The sequence below is a fragment of the Lupinus angustifolius genome, chromosome LG07 (assembly GCF_001865875.1).
Source record: "Lupinus angustifolius cultivar Tanjil chromosome LG07, LupAngTanjil_v1.0, whole genome shotgun sequence".
In the NCBI taxonomy this organism is placed as follows: domain Eukaryota; kingdom Viridiplantae; phylum Streptophyta; class Magnoliopsida; order Fabales; family Fabaceae; genus Lupinus; species Lupinus angustifolius.
This window is the reverse complement of record NC_032015.1, coordinates 8,547,106-8,567,767: the sequence shown is the minus strand read 5'-3', so window position 1 is coordinate 8,567,767 and position 20,662 is coordinate 8,547,106. Positions and strand designations below refer to the sequence as shown.

General features: G+C 29.0%; 1 protein-coding gene and 1 long non-coding RNA gene across 2 annotated transcripts; both read right to left on the bottom strand.

Moving 5' to 3' along the window:
* Positions 1,722–12,971, bottom strand: LOC109353107. Its single transcript, XR_002108430.1, has 3 exons — positions 12,862–12,971; positions 5,524–5,534; positions 1,722–1,732 (listed from the first exon to the last, which is right to left on the bottom strand). It is a non-coding gene; the product is annotated as an uncharacterized LOC109353107 (long non-coding RNA).
* On the bottom strand, positions 14,030–20,269 carry LOC109352896 (putative two-component response regulator ARR21). The gene is made up of 6 exons (XM_019595079.1): positions 20,170–20,269; positions 18,919–19,071; positions 17,747–18,154; positions 17,560–17,636; positions 14,978–16,248; positions 14,030–14,619 (listed from the first exon to the last, which is right to left on the bottom strand). The coding sequence occupies exons 1-5, from the start codon at positions 20,267–20,269 to the stop codon at positions 15,148–15,150; spliced, it is 1,839 nt and encodes a 612-aa protein (XP_019450624.1). The 3' UTR covers positions 14,030–14,619; positions 14,978–15,147.

The window sequence follows — 20,662 nt, the reverse complement described above, 5'->3', positions numbered from 1 at the left end:
CAAGCTTTCTTTTCATTCTTTTCTCTTTTATAAATAAGTCATATTGATTAACTTCTTATTCAATCAATTCAATTCATTCAATGAGAATATTATCAATCTTTGTTTCTCATTCTTCTTTCTTTAAGCTTTCTTTTATTAACTTCTTGATTCATCAAGAAACTTTCTTTTCATGGCTCTTATCACATTTTAACAACTTAATTCAAGAAAGATGTGAGTATACTTAGATCTATTTTTCACCAATATAGCACCACAATAACTATTTTTTATTTTTTTTTCATATCTCTCTTTGAATTATATATTTTAGAAAATTTAAATTACTTATACTTTTACCAAAATAACATTTTAGTAAAGAAAGTAGAGTTTGAAGATTGAAATCACAATAGTAGAATATAGTGTTATATTCAATAACATTTTTGAAGTGTTGTTTAAGTGATGTTGAAGTCCACTTTCTACATCATTCACTCAAGCAAGTGTTGTAGAAAGTGGACATTCAACAGCGCTCACTAAAGCGAGCACAATTAAATATCCATTTTCTATTGCGCTCACTCAAGTGAGCACCGCTAAATTAGGCAACATCTTTATCGGACATTTTATCAAACACATGACATACATACCTATTTCACAATAGAAACATCATTCTGAATCCCCAATTAATAAACCATTGCATGAACTTGTTTCCCTTATTTCATATTCGTTAATCCAAAAGATTATACGCACCAATGAAAGGAACAAAGATGATGAAGATGTAGACGCTAATCCATGAATTTTTTGTCTCCCTTAACTAAAGAAATAAATGGGTTTCTTGTCAATGACAAAAAACATAGTTCAGATTCAACATAATAATAATCAAATCAAAATTTACACACATAATAAGGCTACAAAAATAATTACCAAATCCAAGAAATTATACAAAGATTGCTAGTTTGGTAAATCATCAATGGTTGGTGATATCTCTCCACCCAAATTCAACATTGACAAGTTCCTATATTATGAAATAAGCACTTAAGAGCAAATCAAATAGAAGAGAAATAAATGAGCTAAAATAAGACAATATTTTACCTTATGCTTGAAGAGTGAACCAAAAACTGATAAATTACTTAAAGAGAAAATCAAAAAACAAAAGAGAAAGAAGAGTAACTCGTGGAGGAGAAGAAGAATGAGAGAAATAGAAAACTGAATGATATGTGTATTATTGTGTGTGAGATTTTGTTTTTAAATCTGCAAAGATTCACACTCACTAAAATAAGTATTGTTTGAATGACTTTTAATATCGCTCACTAAAACAAGAATTGTTGAATGTATGACTTTTAACCGCACCCACTAAAACAATTGTTATTGAATATGTGAACGTATGACTTTTAACAACGCTCATTGAAGAAAGTGTTGTTGAATTTGTAACTTTGAACAACACTCACTGAAGCAAATGTTGTTGAATGTATAACTTTTAACAGTGACCACTGAAGCAAATGTTGTTGAATGTATGAATGTATAACTTTTAACAGTGACCACTGAAGCAAACATTGTATTGTTGAATATATGGATGTATGACATTTAATTACTGAAACAAACATTGTTAAATGTGTGAATGTATGACTTTTAACAATGACATTCAAGCAAACATTGTTAAATGTGTGACTTTTAGCAAACTCATTGAAGCAGGCTTTGTTGAATGTGTGAGAAACAACAACGTTCACTTCAGTGAGCGATGTACATTTAGCTACACTCAGTACATCTAACAATGCTTAGTGAAGCAAGCGTTATTAAATGTATATCTACCTATCACATTTAATGGTGTTTGTTTTACCATGTGTTGTGAATTTTCTTTTGCCTTATATTTAACAACATTCAATACACGAGCCTTGTTGAATGAGTGTGGTTAAATACGAATTCTGGCTTATTGCATATCAAACTACTATGATTATTGCATAAACAATAGAATGCAAAACACAAATATACAAATATATTTATCATAATAAACATTTATACAAATAAAACAATACATTCAAAATACAAATACATATATAACAAATAATATATGAAGTACACAATTTACATACAAAATACAAAAGAAATAGTACATATATATATATAATATACAAAATACAAATGTATATATATAATAATAAACTTTTCGATATACAAATTCATAAAAGAAATGAAACACAACTTCTTATAACTGACAAAATACATGTATACATCTCTATATTTGATGTTCAATAATGCATGCGATGCACCAATTTTGCCAGTTTAAAATGTCCATGGACGAATAGGGAATGTTGAGCGAATATTTTAGGGTGAATGAACATATTTTTTATATTATGTCTGTAGAATAAGTGTGGGTGGACGGACCATAAATTTTGTCGAAATTGCCAATGATATTAGTAACACATACCCTCTATTTATAGAAAAACGCTAACCTAACCTAAAATTAAGCTAAAATTAAGCTAACTGATTATTAATTAGATAAATTGATCCTCTTTTTCAGGGATTCTGATCAACTTAGAACTCATTTGACTCTTACCTATTTTTTCTAAAAATTAAAAGAAGCTTTTAAGAATATTCCATGGATCTTTTATTTATTTACTTTCTATAAATTTCAAACTAATTATAAAACTCAATAAAATTATTTTTTACTACCCTTCATTTATTTAATTATTTTTTACTACCCTTCGAAAATAAAAAATGCAAAAATAAAAATCACTTTATTAATTAGTTTTTGGAGAAAATGGTATGTCTTTAGAAACCTAATTCTTTATTTTTATTTCTTTTTCTACTTTTAATTTTTTTTTATAGAAAATGACATAGGTTTCTAGAAACCTATCCCTTTTATTTTACTTTTTTATTTTCAAAATACATATACTTATTTTTTGAGAAATTATTTGATAGTAAAAATGGATTTTGGACTTTTTATGAGCCGGATAAAAATGAGTCTTCATAAATAGGATCAGATGTAATAAAACAATTAAATACTTAGAAATAAGAATTTAATAATAAAATAGAGATAACACAAAGAATGGGATGCATCATATCAAGTTAAGGAGAAAAAAACATATTTTGTTGGTACATAAATAAGTAATACTTAAATATATTACAGTTAATAAAATATAAATAAATATTAAATAATTAAACTATAAGATTAATATATAATATGCAGTTAATAAAAATAAAAAAATAATATTTCAATAAGAATATAATAAATGAATAAATTAAATATTATATTCAGTAATAATAAAGTAACAAATAAATTTTAATAAAGATAGAACAAAGAATGAGATGCATCACGTCCATCCTCAAGGCTTATATTAGTTTCATATCTATAATATTTAGATAGAAATAAAATAAAAGATGCTTAATAATGGTATTAGATTAATAATAATTGACCGGACGATTGCTCAATAAATAAGTAATGTGTGATACTTTTTTTTAAAATTTTATTAGTTAAATATATTACAGTTAATAAAAAATAAATAAATATTGAATATTAAATAAGAATAATTAAATTCTAGTTAAGAAATAAATATTAACTTAATATATAATAAAATATTAATACTTCAATAATAGTACTTAAAAATGAATTAATTAAATAATATATTCAGTAATAACAAATTAACAAATATTTTTTTATAAAGAGCACAAAGAATGAGATGCAACAAGTCAATCATCAAGGCTTATATTAGTTTCATATATATATAATATAGAGAGAAATAAAATAAATGGTTAGTTAACAAAAGGTATTAAGTTAATAATAATACATGATTAATCAATAAATAAGTAATATGTGATAATTTTTAAAGGTAAATAATAGTAATACCTACATATATTTCAGTTAATAAAAAATAAAAAATAAAAAATTAAATAAAATTAATTAAATAAATAATAAACGGATAATAAAAAATAGTAATTAATACATAATAACTGATTGATAAAAATAAAATATTAAAACTTCAATAATATTACTTAAAATGAATTAATTAAATAATATTAAACGCTAATAAACTAACAAATAAATTTTAATAATCTAATGATAATTAATTAAATATTAATATAATTTCTTATCGGGTAAATGTTAAGGAAAATTAGATCTAAGGGGTCAATAAGGTCATAGTAGGTCTCAGGACTCTTTAAACATTTAATAAACATACATATAAATTATTAGTAGTAAAATCGTCATGTTGATAGTGAGATTTTAGCTCATAAACGTAACTTAAGGTGGGTAAGCAAATTCCTTACTGATGTGATCAATTTTTGTTGATATTACAGACAATTGCATGCATAACATGGTGGTCACTCATGGTTACATGGATACCACGCTTCGGAGCAGAGACTATTTAACTGAGGTGAAGAATAAAGATGATCTAATTTATTAGATACCATATCAAACAAACTTATAATAATTAACATTCCTTCCACAACTTTTACTTTTTCCTTGTCTCTCCTCAAATTTTGCTTGAGAATAGAAGGTGTACTTCATTCTTTCCTTTTAGATTATTCATTCAATAGAATGTATGATCACCACTGTATCATAATTTTCACGCAATAAACTGGTTAACAGAAGTGCATACAAATTACCAAGTATCATCATCTCTATATTTATCAATTAATTGATCTATATTTATCAATTAATTGATCTATATTTATCATTAATTGACAACATCCTCCAATGAATTTAAGTATTCTATCATGTTGGTCATCTTTCTATTCAAGTTTCACTAGCCTTTTGATAAAATATGTTTTATTTCAGCAATTTTTTTCACCATAAATTCAAGTTTAGGCAACAACTCATCAGAATTTGTTTATGAGAATGTGAACACTCAATTTTATCCGGCTCAGAATAATTTTTCAAAAAAATAATAATAAATATGTTTCAAAAAATGCTTAATGGATAATTATTGGTTCAATAATAATCAAATATTATCTTATTTTCGTTTTTGGTTTTTAAACAAGTTTTAAGTGACTTAATGATGAAAAGATTCCATTTCTGGAAAGAAAAATACACATGTCAAATTTCCATTAATTTTCATTTTCCTAAATTAAATTAAAATAAAAATTGAATTTAAAATATCGTTTGCGATTTTATGAAAATCAAATGATTATTTGTTACCTACTTAAAGGTAATGCAACAACTTCAAGATTTTTTTGGAGTCGTTATGATGTTTCTACCCAACAAATGTTTTTCACCTACTACTATATTTTTTTAAGGGTCAACTATTTTTTAATCACTAAAGGGTATTACAATTAATTTTTTACTCAAAAAAAATATTGCATTTGTTTAGAATTATAAAAGCATTTTCTAAGGTATTTGGAGATCTAAAAACATGGCAGTCAAAATTTTCTAATTAAGGCAGTATATAAATTAAACTTTTTTATTTTAATTCATCATTAATACATTTTAAAAAAAAAAATTCAGAAATTTGCATTTCACAAAATAACACTTGCTTTTTTATTATAAATAGGGTAGTCTCACACTAAACTCTCACCCCTTGAAAAAAACTGAAAATAAGCCAAAAATAGCACCAAAAAAACTATTCAATAAGCTATTACAGTTTAAATTGTGAAACTGGTGGAACCAAATCAAATCAAGCCACAAAATATGGTTCAGTTCAGTTTCATTATTCGGTTCAGTTATTTTTTCAGAAATAATTTATGTTCGGTTCTGATTATGGTTTTAGAAGTTAAGGAATAGATATAATGTTGTATTTTTGTTTTGAACTTTTCAACCAATTTTTTGGCTTAAATTATCATTTTTGTGTGAATTGTAGTGTTATATATACATGTTACTAAATTGTTATTATGTTAAGAGAGTGAAGTACCTCCTAGAGTGAGGAGATAATTTCTCTCCTTACACCAGGCAATGACACATGATTATTTTTTACATATTTTAAAAATAAATAAGAAAACAAAAAGTAAAGTAATACAAGTGTCTATTAATGAATGAGTGTGAGGAGATAACTTCTCTCCTCACATCACGATATACATTATTCTCTTATGTTAATGTTTTATATGCTAAAACTTTACTAAATTGTAAATTGTAACATTATATATGTTACTAATTGTAAATATTATATATGTTACTAATTTATATATACTAGTGTGTACAGGCACTTTGTGTCTGCCGACGAATATTGTGTGATACTATATATTCAATTTTATTTCATTTTTTTTGAATTAGAATGTATTTGTTGTGTTCGGTGTACTTTATATTATATTTTTTGTGTTTATGATAATGTTTAATTTAAGGTGAGATATGTGGTTAACTAATGTATTGGTGGTGGTTTCTTATGATTATATAGTTTTTTTGTACAAATTAAATAATGTGAAGGGCAAAATAGGAAATGAAAATTACACTATGATGAAAGTTATTTCAAGTTTTGACTTTATATATAGTATAGATATATATTACTAAATTATTATATATATTACTAATAGTGAATTGTATTGTTACATATGTTACTAATAGATATATATATGTTACTAATTATGAATTGTACTATGGTATATGTGGTCATTTGCTTTTTTCTTCATAAATTATATAATTGTTATATATGTTACCAACAAACAATTACGAGTTTCAAATTTTTAATGATAACAAATGATATTATTTTTTATATTATGGACAAACAATGTATCTTTTTATACATTTTGATCTTTTAATTGATGCAAAAAATTTACAAAAAGCAAAACCATGAAAACCGTGGAACTGAACCGAACCAAACAGATCATAAGAACTTCAGTTTGGTTCTTGCAATAAAGTTTGCGGTTAAATGAGGTGACCCAAACCATGTCTTCATATTTAGTTCGGTCACTAAATTGCAATAAAAATCAAATCGAACTTTTAATCCTAGTCTTGGACATGTGCAACCCCGTCTTGGTTCATTGACCACTTTGACTAGAGCATTAAATCCCACCTATCTATAAGCTTTGTTGACTATGTTGATTATCCTCTCCTTATATCATGTGTAGTTTTGCAAAGAATTTTATAACAAATAGGTAGAGTTGGAAACAAGTCGAACTGAGTCGAACCAGAGCTCAGTTTCATAAGGATTAGTTCAGCTTGAAACTCGACTCAAGTTTGATACGAGTTATTTTTTTTAACTCGAGTAAGACTCGCTTAAATTTTGCAAACTGTTTGACTTAGTTTGAATTGGTTCATTTGGACAACTCAAATAATTTATTCATTTTTAAAAAAAAGAATGCAATAAGTTTTTTATATATATAAAATGTAATATTGTTTATATATAATAATAATAAATATAAAAAAATAATGTATGAATTATCATAAACATAAAAATTAATTTATATATATAAAAACATATATTTTATATATATATATACTTATATATATAAATATAAATATACATATTGAGCTAATGAGTTAAACTATATCTAACTTAAGTTTAGCTCGTTTATTTAACAAACTCAATTTTCAGTCCAACTAAACAACGAATCGAGTTTCGAACGAACACCAAGTTGGTTCGGTTCATTGTCAATCCTACAAACAGGTATACATCCTATTTCATTTGCATTTTTGTATTCATTAGAATGATAACAAATCATTTTTTGTATCAATAAAAATTATAATCACTAATAGTAAAAGATAAGTGATAAATATATTTTAATAATATAAATTAAAATATATTACATTTCTATAATCTTTTTGCTGTTTGTCACATTTTTTACACTAACCAACTTTTACTCAGAACTTAAACAATAGCACTATCAGTTAGATAACAAAAACACTACACCTCAATATTTATTTTACCTTTATTGTTAGCCTCATTTAATTAACTTTTATATTGTGGAGAGTATTACCGTATAGGTACCTAAGTGTATTTTAAACAGTGACAACACCTAAAAAATGCTAAGCCTTATTCGGACTGTTAGTTTTTTGTGTTCATTTATTCAATTAACTTCTTTTATCATAAAGATGAACCTCATATAAAATCTATATACATAAATTTAATAAGCAAATAGTTATCATTTTTGTGATGTCACACTCACTTAAAGTAGATTATTCAGTAATCAATAAACAACTTATCTCTTTAAAATGAATGAGGTAAGGATAAGAGCATTGTTGTTTCATTCCCTTAAAAATAGATAAGGGTAAGTTAACTAATAAAACTTCTCCTATTTAAGATGTGTTTGGTGCGGTCGAACATTACTGCTTCATTCTTTTAAAATAAACGAACTAGTAATCAATAAAAACTTACCTTTTTAAGATAAGTAAGGTGCGGACACGAGTATTTGCCTCATCCATTAAAAAGATGAAATGATAATTAGTAAAAAGTCTATCTTATCATGTTAAGTTCTACTGCGGACACGAACATTGCTGCCGCAATTTCTACGAATAAATGGATGAAAACAATAGTTAAATATTTTTTATAAACAAATTAAACAAAACGCATAGTTAACCTTAAAAAAAATAGAACTATGTGATATTGATTCTCTTACATATAGGGATACGTAAGAGCAAGATTAAATCTTGTTAGATCTAATTATAAAAAAATAAATATTTGTGTATAATATTTTTTGAATGAAATAAAGGGTAAATTTAATTCATGCAATTAGTGGTACCGTTTTATAATGGGCGGACATGATGCTAATACCTTCCTTAAATCGCAAAAAACGTAGTGGCGACTCTGAAAGAGATCGTGTAGACAAAAATCGTGGCGCGACAATATGGACACATTCTCAAATAAACTTATATTAATGTAGTTATGAATCATTGCAAGAGCTTTTTTATTCGAAAGCTCTCAATCTTTGTTATGCTTACCTTCTGCCTTACCTTTGTAAGAAATGGGTTCATAAATATCCTTGGAGTATAAGTGTTCTTCCATCATAAGGAATAGTTGTCAGTTATCAATTTGAACATGCTTCTATCAAATACGAGGTTAGTGACTCCTTTCATATTGGATTATACATGCTAAGCTCCCCAAATGAACCCTTAGAGATCTGATACAATTGTTGGAAAATTCAGAATCAATTTCTCTCATTTGTATGATACAAAATGGGTACTTATGAAAGTGATAAGTGGATAAAATAAATGGAGAAAAATAATAGAAAAATGACACCGGATATTTTAACATGGAAAAATCTCCTCAAATTGAGAAGTAAACAATCATGAAACTTAGTCGAGAAATGTCTCCAATATATAGACTAAGGTCCCAATATTTTTATCCCTCTCACTCTATGAGGATAACGCCCTATCTCACCCAAGAAGGATAAAATACAAACTTTCTCTAGTCTCTCACTAGGGAAACAAGTCTCACATTATGGTGGATATCAACTCTCTCACTTATTCTTTATGTTGTTCTTCTCACTTGCTTGTTGCAATGCAGCATGCCAAGCAATGTGGTTGATTTCACTGCTTAAAGAATGGAAGATTGGTTTTGATGGAACAGTGGAGTTGTATGTGTATAATAAGTCAGCTATCAACCTTGCAAAGAATCCAGTAGCACATGGAAGAAGCAAGTACATAGAGAGAAAATACCACTTTCTAAGAGACCAAGTTGGTAAAGGAAAGATCGCCTTAAAATACTGCAAAACAAAAGCCCAAGTTGCAGACATAATGACTAAGTCACTAAGGGTGGAAAGGTTTAGAAGTTTAAGAAAATTGTTGAATGTTGTTTGTTTGCAATAGGTACATGAATTAAGAGGAAGTGTTAAAGAGCTTTAAATCATGTACTTTAAATAGAAAGTCAATTTGGTTAGTTAGTAATTGCTTACTATAAAAGGCAATGTTGTAATTATGTTAGTTACACAAGTGAATAAAATTCTGAACCAGATTCTTTCAACTCTTGCTCACTCTAAAATCATCTTCTTTTCTTCTAGCTTTTCTGCCTCCAACAGTTTGCCTAGTGTTGTTTTTCAATCTTTGATCATTTATGTGATTGCTTAATATATTTTCTTAAAGTAGTTTATAAGGACTTTATCCCTAAAAACAATTCAGTTGGTAAAGCTTTGATACAATAATATGTGAACACCTAGGTTTAAATTTGGACACTTGCGTAGTTACCCTTTCTATAAAAAAGATTTATTATAAAAAAAAATTGACCAATTTTTAACCAGGACCAAAATCAAAACAGATTTAAACTAATCATAGCTTATATTACGAGTTATAGTTATTTTGGGGGTAATTCAAACTTCTTGGAAACAAAAAATTAAGTAGTCTCATATACAAGTATTGCATGCAAAGAAAATAATTGAAATGCAAAAGGAATTAGATGAACTTAAACTTGAAAATGAAACTTTTGATCTTATCTATGCATGTGCCTCATGTGATTGTTGTACTACTAAATTATGTCAACCCTCTATATGTGATACTTGTGAGAGTTTAAATGCTGAAAATTCTGTTTTGAAACAAAAACTTTCAAAGCTAACATATAGTCAAGAAAACCTTAACACATTGCTTGCTAATACAAGAAACATTGGTAACCGATCTGGAATTGGATATAAACCTGAACCTAAGAAAAGACCATATAGAAATACAGTAGTTCATATGCATAAGAAGTCAAATAATAACATACCTACTTTTTTTTATTGTGGTATACATGGTCACACCTGCACTACATGCTTTATTAGAAAATTTGGTGTGCCAAGTGGCAAATATGTTTGGGTAAAGAAGGGGAAAGATCCCTTAGTTACTAACAAGAAGGGACCCAAAATAACTTGGGTACCCGAAAGAGACAAGTAAATTGTGTTTGTAGGTGTCCCAAAGGACATTTGAGCATCAAAGGATAAATCAACAAAAGATATTCTAGACACAAGGTTGGTGAGTAGATCAAGGTTATTAAGAAGAAAAGTTATTGAGAAAGGTCGTTAAATGAGCTTTTGTATTATGTTACCTACCAAGAGTACTTCTTTAAGTAATAAAGTGGGAGAAGATAAAGGGAAGAACGATGTAAGGGGGAGCAACGCACTTTGAATGTCAAATACACAACATTGATCATATCATCAAACTTTTCATCAAACAAGTGGTAATCTTGACCTATCACCAAAGAGTAAGTAAGGTAAGTCTATTAACAAGGTTACAAAATTAATTCTTGATATTGAGTACACTTGAACTAAATAGTATATGTTATTATTTCACTCAATTCATAACATGTGATATCATAGCATTTTGTAACTATGTTAAGCCTTACTAATTATGTTAAATAGAATATGCTTTTGCATGAATCTTGAACATGTCTTAATTGTGCATTATATTTGAATGATTGAAATTTGCTTTAAAATGAAAATAGCCTAACAAGTGCTAACAAGTGGCATACATATATGTTTAATCATTCCATGTCTAAACTGTTTACATAATGGATATGTCATACAAAATCTGTCTATATTCAGTTTTAGAGTCAGAAATCAGTGCATTTGTTTAAGCTTCTCAAACTGGTTATTGCATATGCTAATAACTACAGTTTTTCAAAATAAATTGCTATATCTCTTCTTACTTTTGACTAGAATTGAATATTCATATCTTTTGATAATATCAAAAGGGGGAGAAAGGTTGCTTGTTGTGTTTGATGTTATTTGCAGGTTGTCATAATAGCTTCGTATTATTAATCATTGCTTACCTAAGGGGAGAGCAAAGCGCTTCAACTTTGAATTCACAATCATTATGCAAATGTACAACATCGTCAAGCTAATTCATCAAATGTAACGTATTATTTGATGTGGTGTTTGTCATCATCAAAAAGGGGGAGATTGAAAGTGCAAAGTGTCAAGGATTGCATTAGCAATGTTTTGCCTATGTTTTGATGAAGACAAAGAGTTAGTTAAAGCTTGAAGATGTCTCAACAATCAACATGTCGAGGGCTCAAGTGGTGACTTATTAGACTTAGGTTATAATTCTTTATTATCTTTTTAGAAGTCTAAGATGCTTGCCATATATATTGAGTCTAGGTTAGGTAAACCTAGGTGTGAGTCTCACAAGACTTAATAAAGTAATTAATCCACTAAAATGAGACATCATCTAGAAATATATGATATGGAATTTGATGTTCTTTGAAAAGCTTTCTTGCATCGTTCTTGTGTTTCTTGAAAAGAAAAAGATATAGTTTTTTATGATTGCATATTTTCAGAAACCTCATGCATGTACATTCATATTAGACTAGGAAGTCTTGTGAGTTCTTGCTTAGGTTTTAGTCTTTGATCTTTATTGTAATATTTGAGTATTAAGTACTCATTTATAACTCAAAGCATTGTTATTTAAGGATTGGGAAAATCCTAGCTGGGGTTAGGTAAGGTGTTCTTCACACAAAGACTTGGAGGTCCTGGGATAAAGAGCGATACCTTGGTTGGGGCAGAATCGCGGTAAGAAAGGTTTTCTTGGAGGCGATTTTAGGAAAGGTCAAACCAAGGGTGACGAAGTTCTTTGGGTTCCAAGAAAGGAGCGTTCGAGTCTTGTAATTGGAAGCGTGTATGTAACGTACATTGTGTTCTATAGTCTAGAAGGAAAATCTCCGAGATCAGAGGGGAGGACTGGATGTAGTTTTGCAGTAGACAGCAAAACGAACCAAGATAAAATCCTTGCGCAATCTTTTCTATCCTTTTCTCTTTTACATTTCAAGATGTTTTAATTCGAGTTTGAAACTGATATTTTGCATGCTTAATATTGCATAAAAATATATGTTGTATATCTGCTTGTGTGTTGGTTAATAGCTGTGCAAGTTGTTGTTCTGATCATTCTGTTTCTGTTATGAGATAATCGATTAAGCCCACTGGTTAATCGATTAACTGGGCATTTTTCAGCAAGTGTGTAAAAACCAAAAGTGGAACTTGAGCTTCGGCTCACCTATTCAACCTCCATTCTAGGTGTATTCTGTCACTGATACCTAACACAGTGGATCCTTCTAAGGTTGAAGCGGTAACTTAATAGTAGTGACTCATGTGAATAATGATTATTTGTCCATGATGGCATGAGTTCGAGTCGCGGGAGGCTCACCTTTGTGGAGAAAAAAATATTGCAGGAGTATTTAAGCGGGTGGGTGGCACACTCAGTGTATTCATGGATCGGGGAAGTCGCATGTCAGGACTGAAGTGTTATCGATTACATGCTCAGTTTATTCATGAGTCTAGGAGGTCACATGTCAAAACTGGGGTGTTACAACTCATATGAGAACAATTATTATTGTGATAAATGAGAACAATTAATATAAATCATTAGTTATTTTCAAATGATCAATATTAAAAGATGAATGCATATGATATTCATGTGACCAACACTATAATATATATATATTTTTTAAGGCAAGGGTGACCACACACCCACAATTTTATTAGAAAAGGAGAAGGAGATTACAAGAGAGCGAAAGGTAAGATTACAAGTGTTTAAATCTTTAGTTTGTATGAATATGAAATATCATCTTTTAGGTTTTGTTTTTAAACTTTTATGCCATTATTACTGCCTTTCTTGTGTTTGGAAATGTGTGTATCATCTTATATTATGTTTAATTACATACTAATATATATTGTGTCTAATTTAATCAATTTATAATTTATTTAGTTACCAATTGGTTTAATTAGTGACCTACTAATTCAATACCTTGGCCTAATTGATTCGGTGACCGGTGCAGATTTAAGAAATTACTAATATGAAAGTGCAAGTAAATATAAAAAAGGTGGTTTTAGCAAGAGATTTTTCACCATTTTATAACTACATCTTTAAGAAATATAAAAGTTCAAATAAAGAGAAGGCGATAAATTATAATCATATATAACAGCAACAACAACAAAAGTTAGCGACCATGAATAGTATACATGGGCCACCCTGCCTCTAGTGACAAATAATATGTTTGATGGTAGGAAAATTACCTTAAAAGTTAAAGAAATGCATGTATTTAAGGAATAAACAATTTTTACATATATGTCTTAATTTTGTGTACTACTAGATATATATTCTCATATTTCGAATAAGAAACTAATTCCTTTTAGGTTGGTCATTGCCCTTCCTAACATGTATAGTTCACATGTTAAAATAAACTACAAGTAAACTATATTCCTAAAATCCAGTATATATCCTCTTAGTCCGAGCAATATATAATTATTGAAACCTTCATATATCCTCTTATAGTTTCAAGAGTCTCTTCTACAGATCACAATATACTTGAAGCAACCTTTCTCATTTTCCCTCTACTTTTTTCCCGGCATCACAGAATGCTTCGATTAGACTCATATCCCAATCCTGCATTAATATCAAAGTAAAAATCCCTTATTAGAAGTGTTTACAGTTTCATGTCATTAACATGAGGACCAACTTTTAGTAAAGTGACTTGCCTGCTCAATAGTTGTGTTATTTTCTGAAGAAACACTGTTCAACCAGAATCTATCAAGGGAGTCCCAGTCCATAAATAAGTCACTGTCCTGTAGCATATCACAAAAATCGGGTTATGTGTGTGAAAATTAAACTTAAATACTTTAATTTCTATTTTAAACCCATTAGAGAAATATAGGCTCTAGTAATTATTATATATCCAAGTTGTCTAGATAGATGAGTTCTATAATAAAAAAACAATTTTAATTAGTTAGACTTGCCTGATTAGGATTTTTGTCAATGTTTGATGTGGACTCGTTTTTCTGAGTTATGCTGCTTTCAGTTGGTGTAACAATCACATTTGTGGCTCTTTGAGGCTGAATGAACATTTTGAATGAAATATTTATGGTCAGAGCAAGGCAAAAACATAACTAAATGTTTAAAACAAAACATGGCTTGTGTGATGAAGAATTAGAGATTAATATTATATATTTTTTATCATATTAGTTTTCATACTAATATAATATGAATACAATTTTGTTATTTGAATATTCATTCTTCTCCTTTGAACCTCAACCTTATACTTTGTACAGTAGGATGATCAGTTTTTTTTACCGTATTTTCTGACATGCATGTTTATAAAAGATCATAGAGAATAAGTGAATAATTGGTCTAAACATACATGACAATATTATATAGGATGTTCAAAAATCAAAACTGATACAACAAAGGTACCTGCTCCGGTGGCTGCAGAACGGTAGAGGAGCTAGAAAAGTGAGAGTTCAAAGATTCACTGACATCATGGGTCTCTTCTTTCTGATTTCAGACAACAACAAAAAAACAAGATTAAACAACAAAATTTAACTTTAATTAATTGTGTCATGATATTAGATAATATAGATTTTTCAGTAGCTTGTGTCTTGTACCTCATTAAGAAGGTCCGTGTTATGTACCATCATGAAAAGTTCAGAAATATCATCTTCTAGCCTGCTGACATCACCTTCAGTGATTGAACTACCATTATAGTGATGCTCATTTCCTACACCATTTGCATGTTGAGTACTATTGACCATGTCAATGCTAATATTGTTATGCCCTAAGGGTGCAACATGCATATTTGCATTTTGAGTTCCATTGACTAATCCAAAGCTATTGTTGTTATTTCCCAAGGGTGGCACTGCCCTAGCCATATGCATATTTCCACTTTTAGTCTCATTCATGACTAAGCCTGATCTATAGTTCTTTGCACCAACATTAAACCCTCCTTTGACCCCAGTCCCAACCATTTCTGATCCACCATTTTGTTGAATTCCATATGAGTTGTTTCTAGGAGGATAACAATTGGACTTGTTCCAAGGAACATTAGAGTTGCTCAAAGATGCCATGTTCCCATTTCCTAGACCATATTGGAAGCTTTGATTTCCAAATGATGAACCATAGTTTTGGGATAAACTTCTTGTAAGGCCACTAGTTGAAGTCATCAAGCCATGTCCTATTCCATATAATGGGAAATTACTAGGACCAGAATTGTAAACTGGGTTTGGGTTTGCATTGCTTCCCAACATTTTTTGTTGCATTTCATTGGGACCAGTATTAACGATATTGTTTCCAAAGCTTGATTGTCCATGTATACCTGGATTCAAGGAATTATAACCATTAAAAGCTTGCTGATTTTGATGGATCGGGCCTTTGTACATTGGAAAAGAAAATTGGTCTCTTCCATGTTCTGTAGTAAGATAGGCATTTCTTTGAACTGGTAGATTAAGAGGACTTATTTGGCCTTGGTTGAAAGGTACAGAAGCATTGGATGTGCTTCTATTTTCTGCTTGATGAGCCATATTTTGAAGATATTGCTGCACAGGAACACGCAGTTTCTCACTTCTTGTTTGGATATCTTTGATCACGGATAATGTTAGTCCAGATGCAAAATTTGATTTTAGGATCTTGCCAGATAAACCTTCAACTAGTCCTCTCTCCGCAATGTTTCTCAGGAAAATGCGATACTTCTGTAGATATCATTTGCATACATAGAATTAGAACTTGCAAATTTTAAGATATCTATTATCTTATAACAAAGATTGTAAATAAATTAAATTAATGTACAGGAGAATGGAGGAGGTATGAATCAACATCGAAATTAAGGATCATTTGACATACAGTAAAGGCAAAATAATATCACTGGAAGAAAAATTGTGTACTTAAGTCCAATGTATCACATACATCAAGATGTATTTAGATCATCTATAGATTCTTATTACTGGTGCATTTGTAGGCAAAACTAACAGAATTGCTAAAGAAAATCCAAGAGAAAACCATAAAGTTGATGAGATCTAATCAAGTGGGATTCCAAGCAGGAGCGATAAAGTGGTCTTATTGTTAAGTTGATGGGTTTAAGAAATGGAGTAAAGAAGATTGTGAGTTTGAGTTTCACCAATAGCAGATTAAAAAAAATAAAAAGGGGTGTTATAAGGCAGTTTGATGTTTAAGGAGAAGGGGTGGAGTGAATGAGGTTGAAAGTTTGAGTCTCATCCATAACAAATACTAACATTTGCTGATAAAAAATTGAAATTATACCTCCATTATGCCTTACCTTTTAAAATAAAAATTACGGTGAAGAAATTAGGTTTAATTAGGATTATGGAATAAGAAAACATAATTAATCCCGACCCTCAAGAGCTGCAGATGGATCTTAGTCCTTTGTTTTAATTTGTTTTCTTTATTCTTATTTTGATTGTACCAAAAAAAATCCCTACCCTCAAGCTTTTTAGCTTGTAACAAATCTGAGATCCATCTAGATCCGTGTAAAGTTAGGTTGCAAGAGAGCCAAACTCTTTCTGGTTGGGGCAAGTGGAACTGATTGGAGACATGGGATCAAGAAAAGCTAAATAGAAAAACATATGAGAAAAAAAACTAATTGGATATTGGGGATTAGGCACAACATTTTGGAATTGTGGGATAATGTGAAATAGATGATATATGAATAGAGATACATATCGGAGATGGGCAAGAACAAACATATCAGAGTGGAGACAAACATAAGACTTGGGAAGGTTGTGTCAAGTTTAAGGAGATTCAAAAGCTATGCTTGAAAACGTTGGCTTTCACATGAAGAAATTAGGTTTACGAAAAAAAATAAGATATAACTCAACAAAGTTATGTTGTCCAAGCCGATTAAAATTTTTAAACATTTAATATTATTTTTATTTCATTATGCATGATTGGATGGGAATGAATTTAGCACGTGATTTGGTATAACATATCTATGTTATGGATATTATGAAATTGTCAAAAGATTTTGAATAGATTAAGAATCAAACCTGTAAGTGACTGGCAATATTTCCTCTTGTCAAGTATGGTACATTCATGACCTCAAGAATCTTCTTTGGTACAGCCTCTGAATTAGTAAAAAGCACATCAAAAATTATTTCATTGTCTATAAATAAAAGATCAAGCTAAATGTATTAAATCTTTAAAGTAAAAGTTTGCATCATATTAATTACTTACTATCATATCCAAGTTGTTTTATGGCCGTCATAAACAGATTGTGAAGTTGTGTTGTCCAAACTATCTTTGGTTTCTTCTGAACCCTACGGTTTTCTGCACCTTGGTTTTCATTAAACATTCCACTACTCTTTGTCTTGGTATACCTTTTCTTTCTCTTGGTCCCATGAGTCATTGTTGATGGTGCACAAGGCTTAACATCTTCAATGCTACTTTTCTCAGCTTGTGATGACTCTCCTTCACTACTGTTTGATTCATTTTCAATCACTACTTTCCCTTTTCTTGCAGCCAATGCATACTTTCTTATCTCTTTTAAGTCATCAGCACAAATGGGTTTCAAAAGACAAAGTGCTGCTTCGTTTTCTTCTGACTTGGTCATCACTTCTTTCTTCATACTATCTGTAGACATCACTTCATGAAACACAAAACACAAGAGAGAAGTTTAATTCAAACGCTAGATTTAATTATGTTGTTTGAATAATGATGCAACATATTTCTAACAAGTACAAGATCAACACACCTTGTGTCAAACTATTATTTAATATCAAATGAGTGTTATTAATATTTGGTTATTGACTGAGTCAAAGAATATGCTGTATCACTAGTTGGAGTAGTTAACTCAAATTACATTTAAAACTTTATAATAAAAACTAATATTATTTAATAATTTTATAATATAAAATTAAAAACATTATTATTAAACAAATATTTAATTAATAGAAAATGGAGAAAGGTTAAACCGGTTCGAGCCAAATTTAATAATTATCTCAAATAATTAAAATAACTCCAATTATTAAAATCAAAAATTAATAAAATTTCAATACCATGTTAAGAGTCCTTTGTGGAAAAAAACTTCAAGAATTATTTAAAAAAAATTAAAAAAAACGTTTCTGTTGAAAAATAATAAAAATGAAAACAATTATTATAAAAACACAATGAAAATGAAGAACAATTATTATAAAAACACAATGAAAAGATAACTTAAATAACAAACAAAAATGAGTAATGTTTGAATGCAAACCGCAACAGAGGAAATGTCAATAAAATAAATAAGAAGTTTGAAATAAGTAAAAGGCTGCAATGGAAGAAAATAAATTTTAATAATATTATATAAAGTATATATGCTAATAAAAATAATAAGGAAAGATGGTTCAATATTCCAGGTTAGTACTCACTTATTACAGGTATATGGAATTCCTCTTTAACACGTTGTTGAAACTCATAACCATTCATTCCTGACATATGAACTCTTGTAATAACAAGATCGAAAAAACCTTCAAATTCACGAAGAGTCTTCAAAGCATTATCGGAGCTGTTGGCAGTGAGAACTAAAATTCATATCCAAATAGAATGAAAAATATCATTAATAATTGAGCATGTTTAAAATTGAGAAACATGTTCTCTCCATGAAATATATTTTTCTCGTAATATTAAAGGGCAAGTCACTAATCCATTGATGAAATTATGTCATATATTTTCTACATCCATATGATATAGAAAAAACTACAAATATTGTATTTAAGATAAATTTTCAGAATAATAGTTATTGACTCCTTAGTTTGACCACAATTGTAATTACAGTATGTGTAATATATTCATTTTTTTCTTTATTATTTTATTTTTCCTATCAACCTTATATTTCAAATTATCCTCTATTCTTTTCAAGCTTACAGATGATAAGGGATTATTGTCCATGACCCATCCCTACCTATTATGTACAACCTACCAAAAAAAATCAAAAAACTATGGAATCATTGTTGAAAAATGTGGTATCACATTTGATATCCCAATTCTTTTCAAATAATGAGACACTCTTTTGTTGATACACATGCCTTTTTTCTTTGACAACTATTTTGAAGAATGGTATATTTGTACCAAAAGCGAATAACCAAGTTCTATATATGATTTCTAAAACCACCTTATTTTAGTAAAAATAATTTTTGCTTTCTAACTGAACTAATTTGTATACCTAAAATGAGCAGCAACCACTCAGCCTTTTGGCTAAGATCAAGTGTAGTATTTGTTCTTATCAGTTTAATATCTGATATATGGGTCAATGGCCCACACGATATTAAATTACTTTTTTAAAGGGAAGTCCATCACAGTAGCTTGCTATTAGGCCTCTCACGTGTGGCATAAGCGTTGTACTAAAGCTTGGGCCTGACACGCCCTTTTTTAAATTTTAAAAAATAAATAAATGATAAGCAAACCAATCTCAATTTAGTGAACTTAAAATTCAATGACAAAAATTGGTATTTCCACTTTTTAAACAACAACACCACCACTACTATTGCTAAAGGGGGAGGAATCAAACATCAAATTCCATATTTGTATTTATGAACAATGTGGGAGGTCTTAATCTATAAAATCCCAATGGAAATCAAAACAAACAAAAAAGTTAAATAATTGAATAAACACACACTTACCTTTGTAATCCCATGAGCTGAGCATATTGGCAACAATGGTAAGAGAAGTATCATTATCATCTACAACAAGAACAGTGAAAGTGACTTTCTCAAAAGTCATTTTGTCTATATTTTTCCAAGTCCTTCTAGTTTTTTCTTTGTGTGGGAGATCTCGTAGAGAAAACCACTAGATATATATCTTAGAAAGGGTTATATACTCTAGGAAATAGTGATAACAAACAAGGTATTATATGTGTCACTCCAATTATTCAAGTGGAGAAACAAGAAAAGTAGAGGGATGTATATATATATGTCAAGAGCAGGGGTGTATTTATATTATTGAACTTTTATCCGATCAGGTAATTTTTTGAAATAGCACACATGTATAACATAATATTCCCTTGTAACAACTTTTAGAAAAATCTCAATTGAAAAGTTGATATTTAATGCCTATTTCCAAATACATAACTATTATATACATGGAATTCCTTTTTTAGAAGATTTTACAATATTT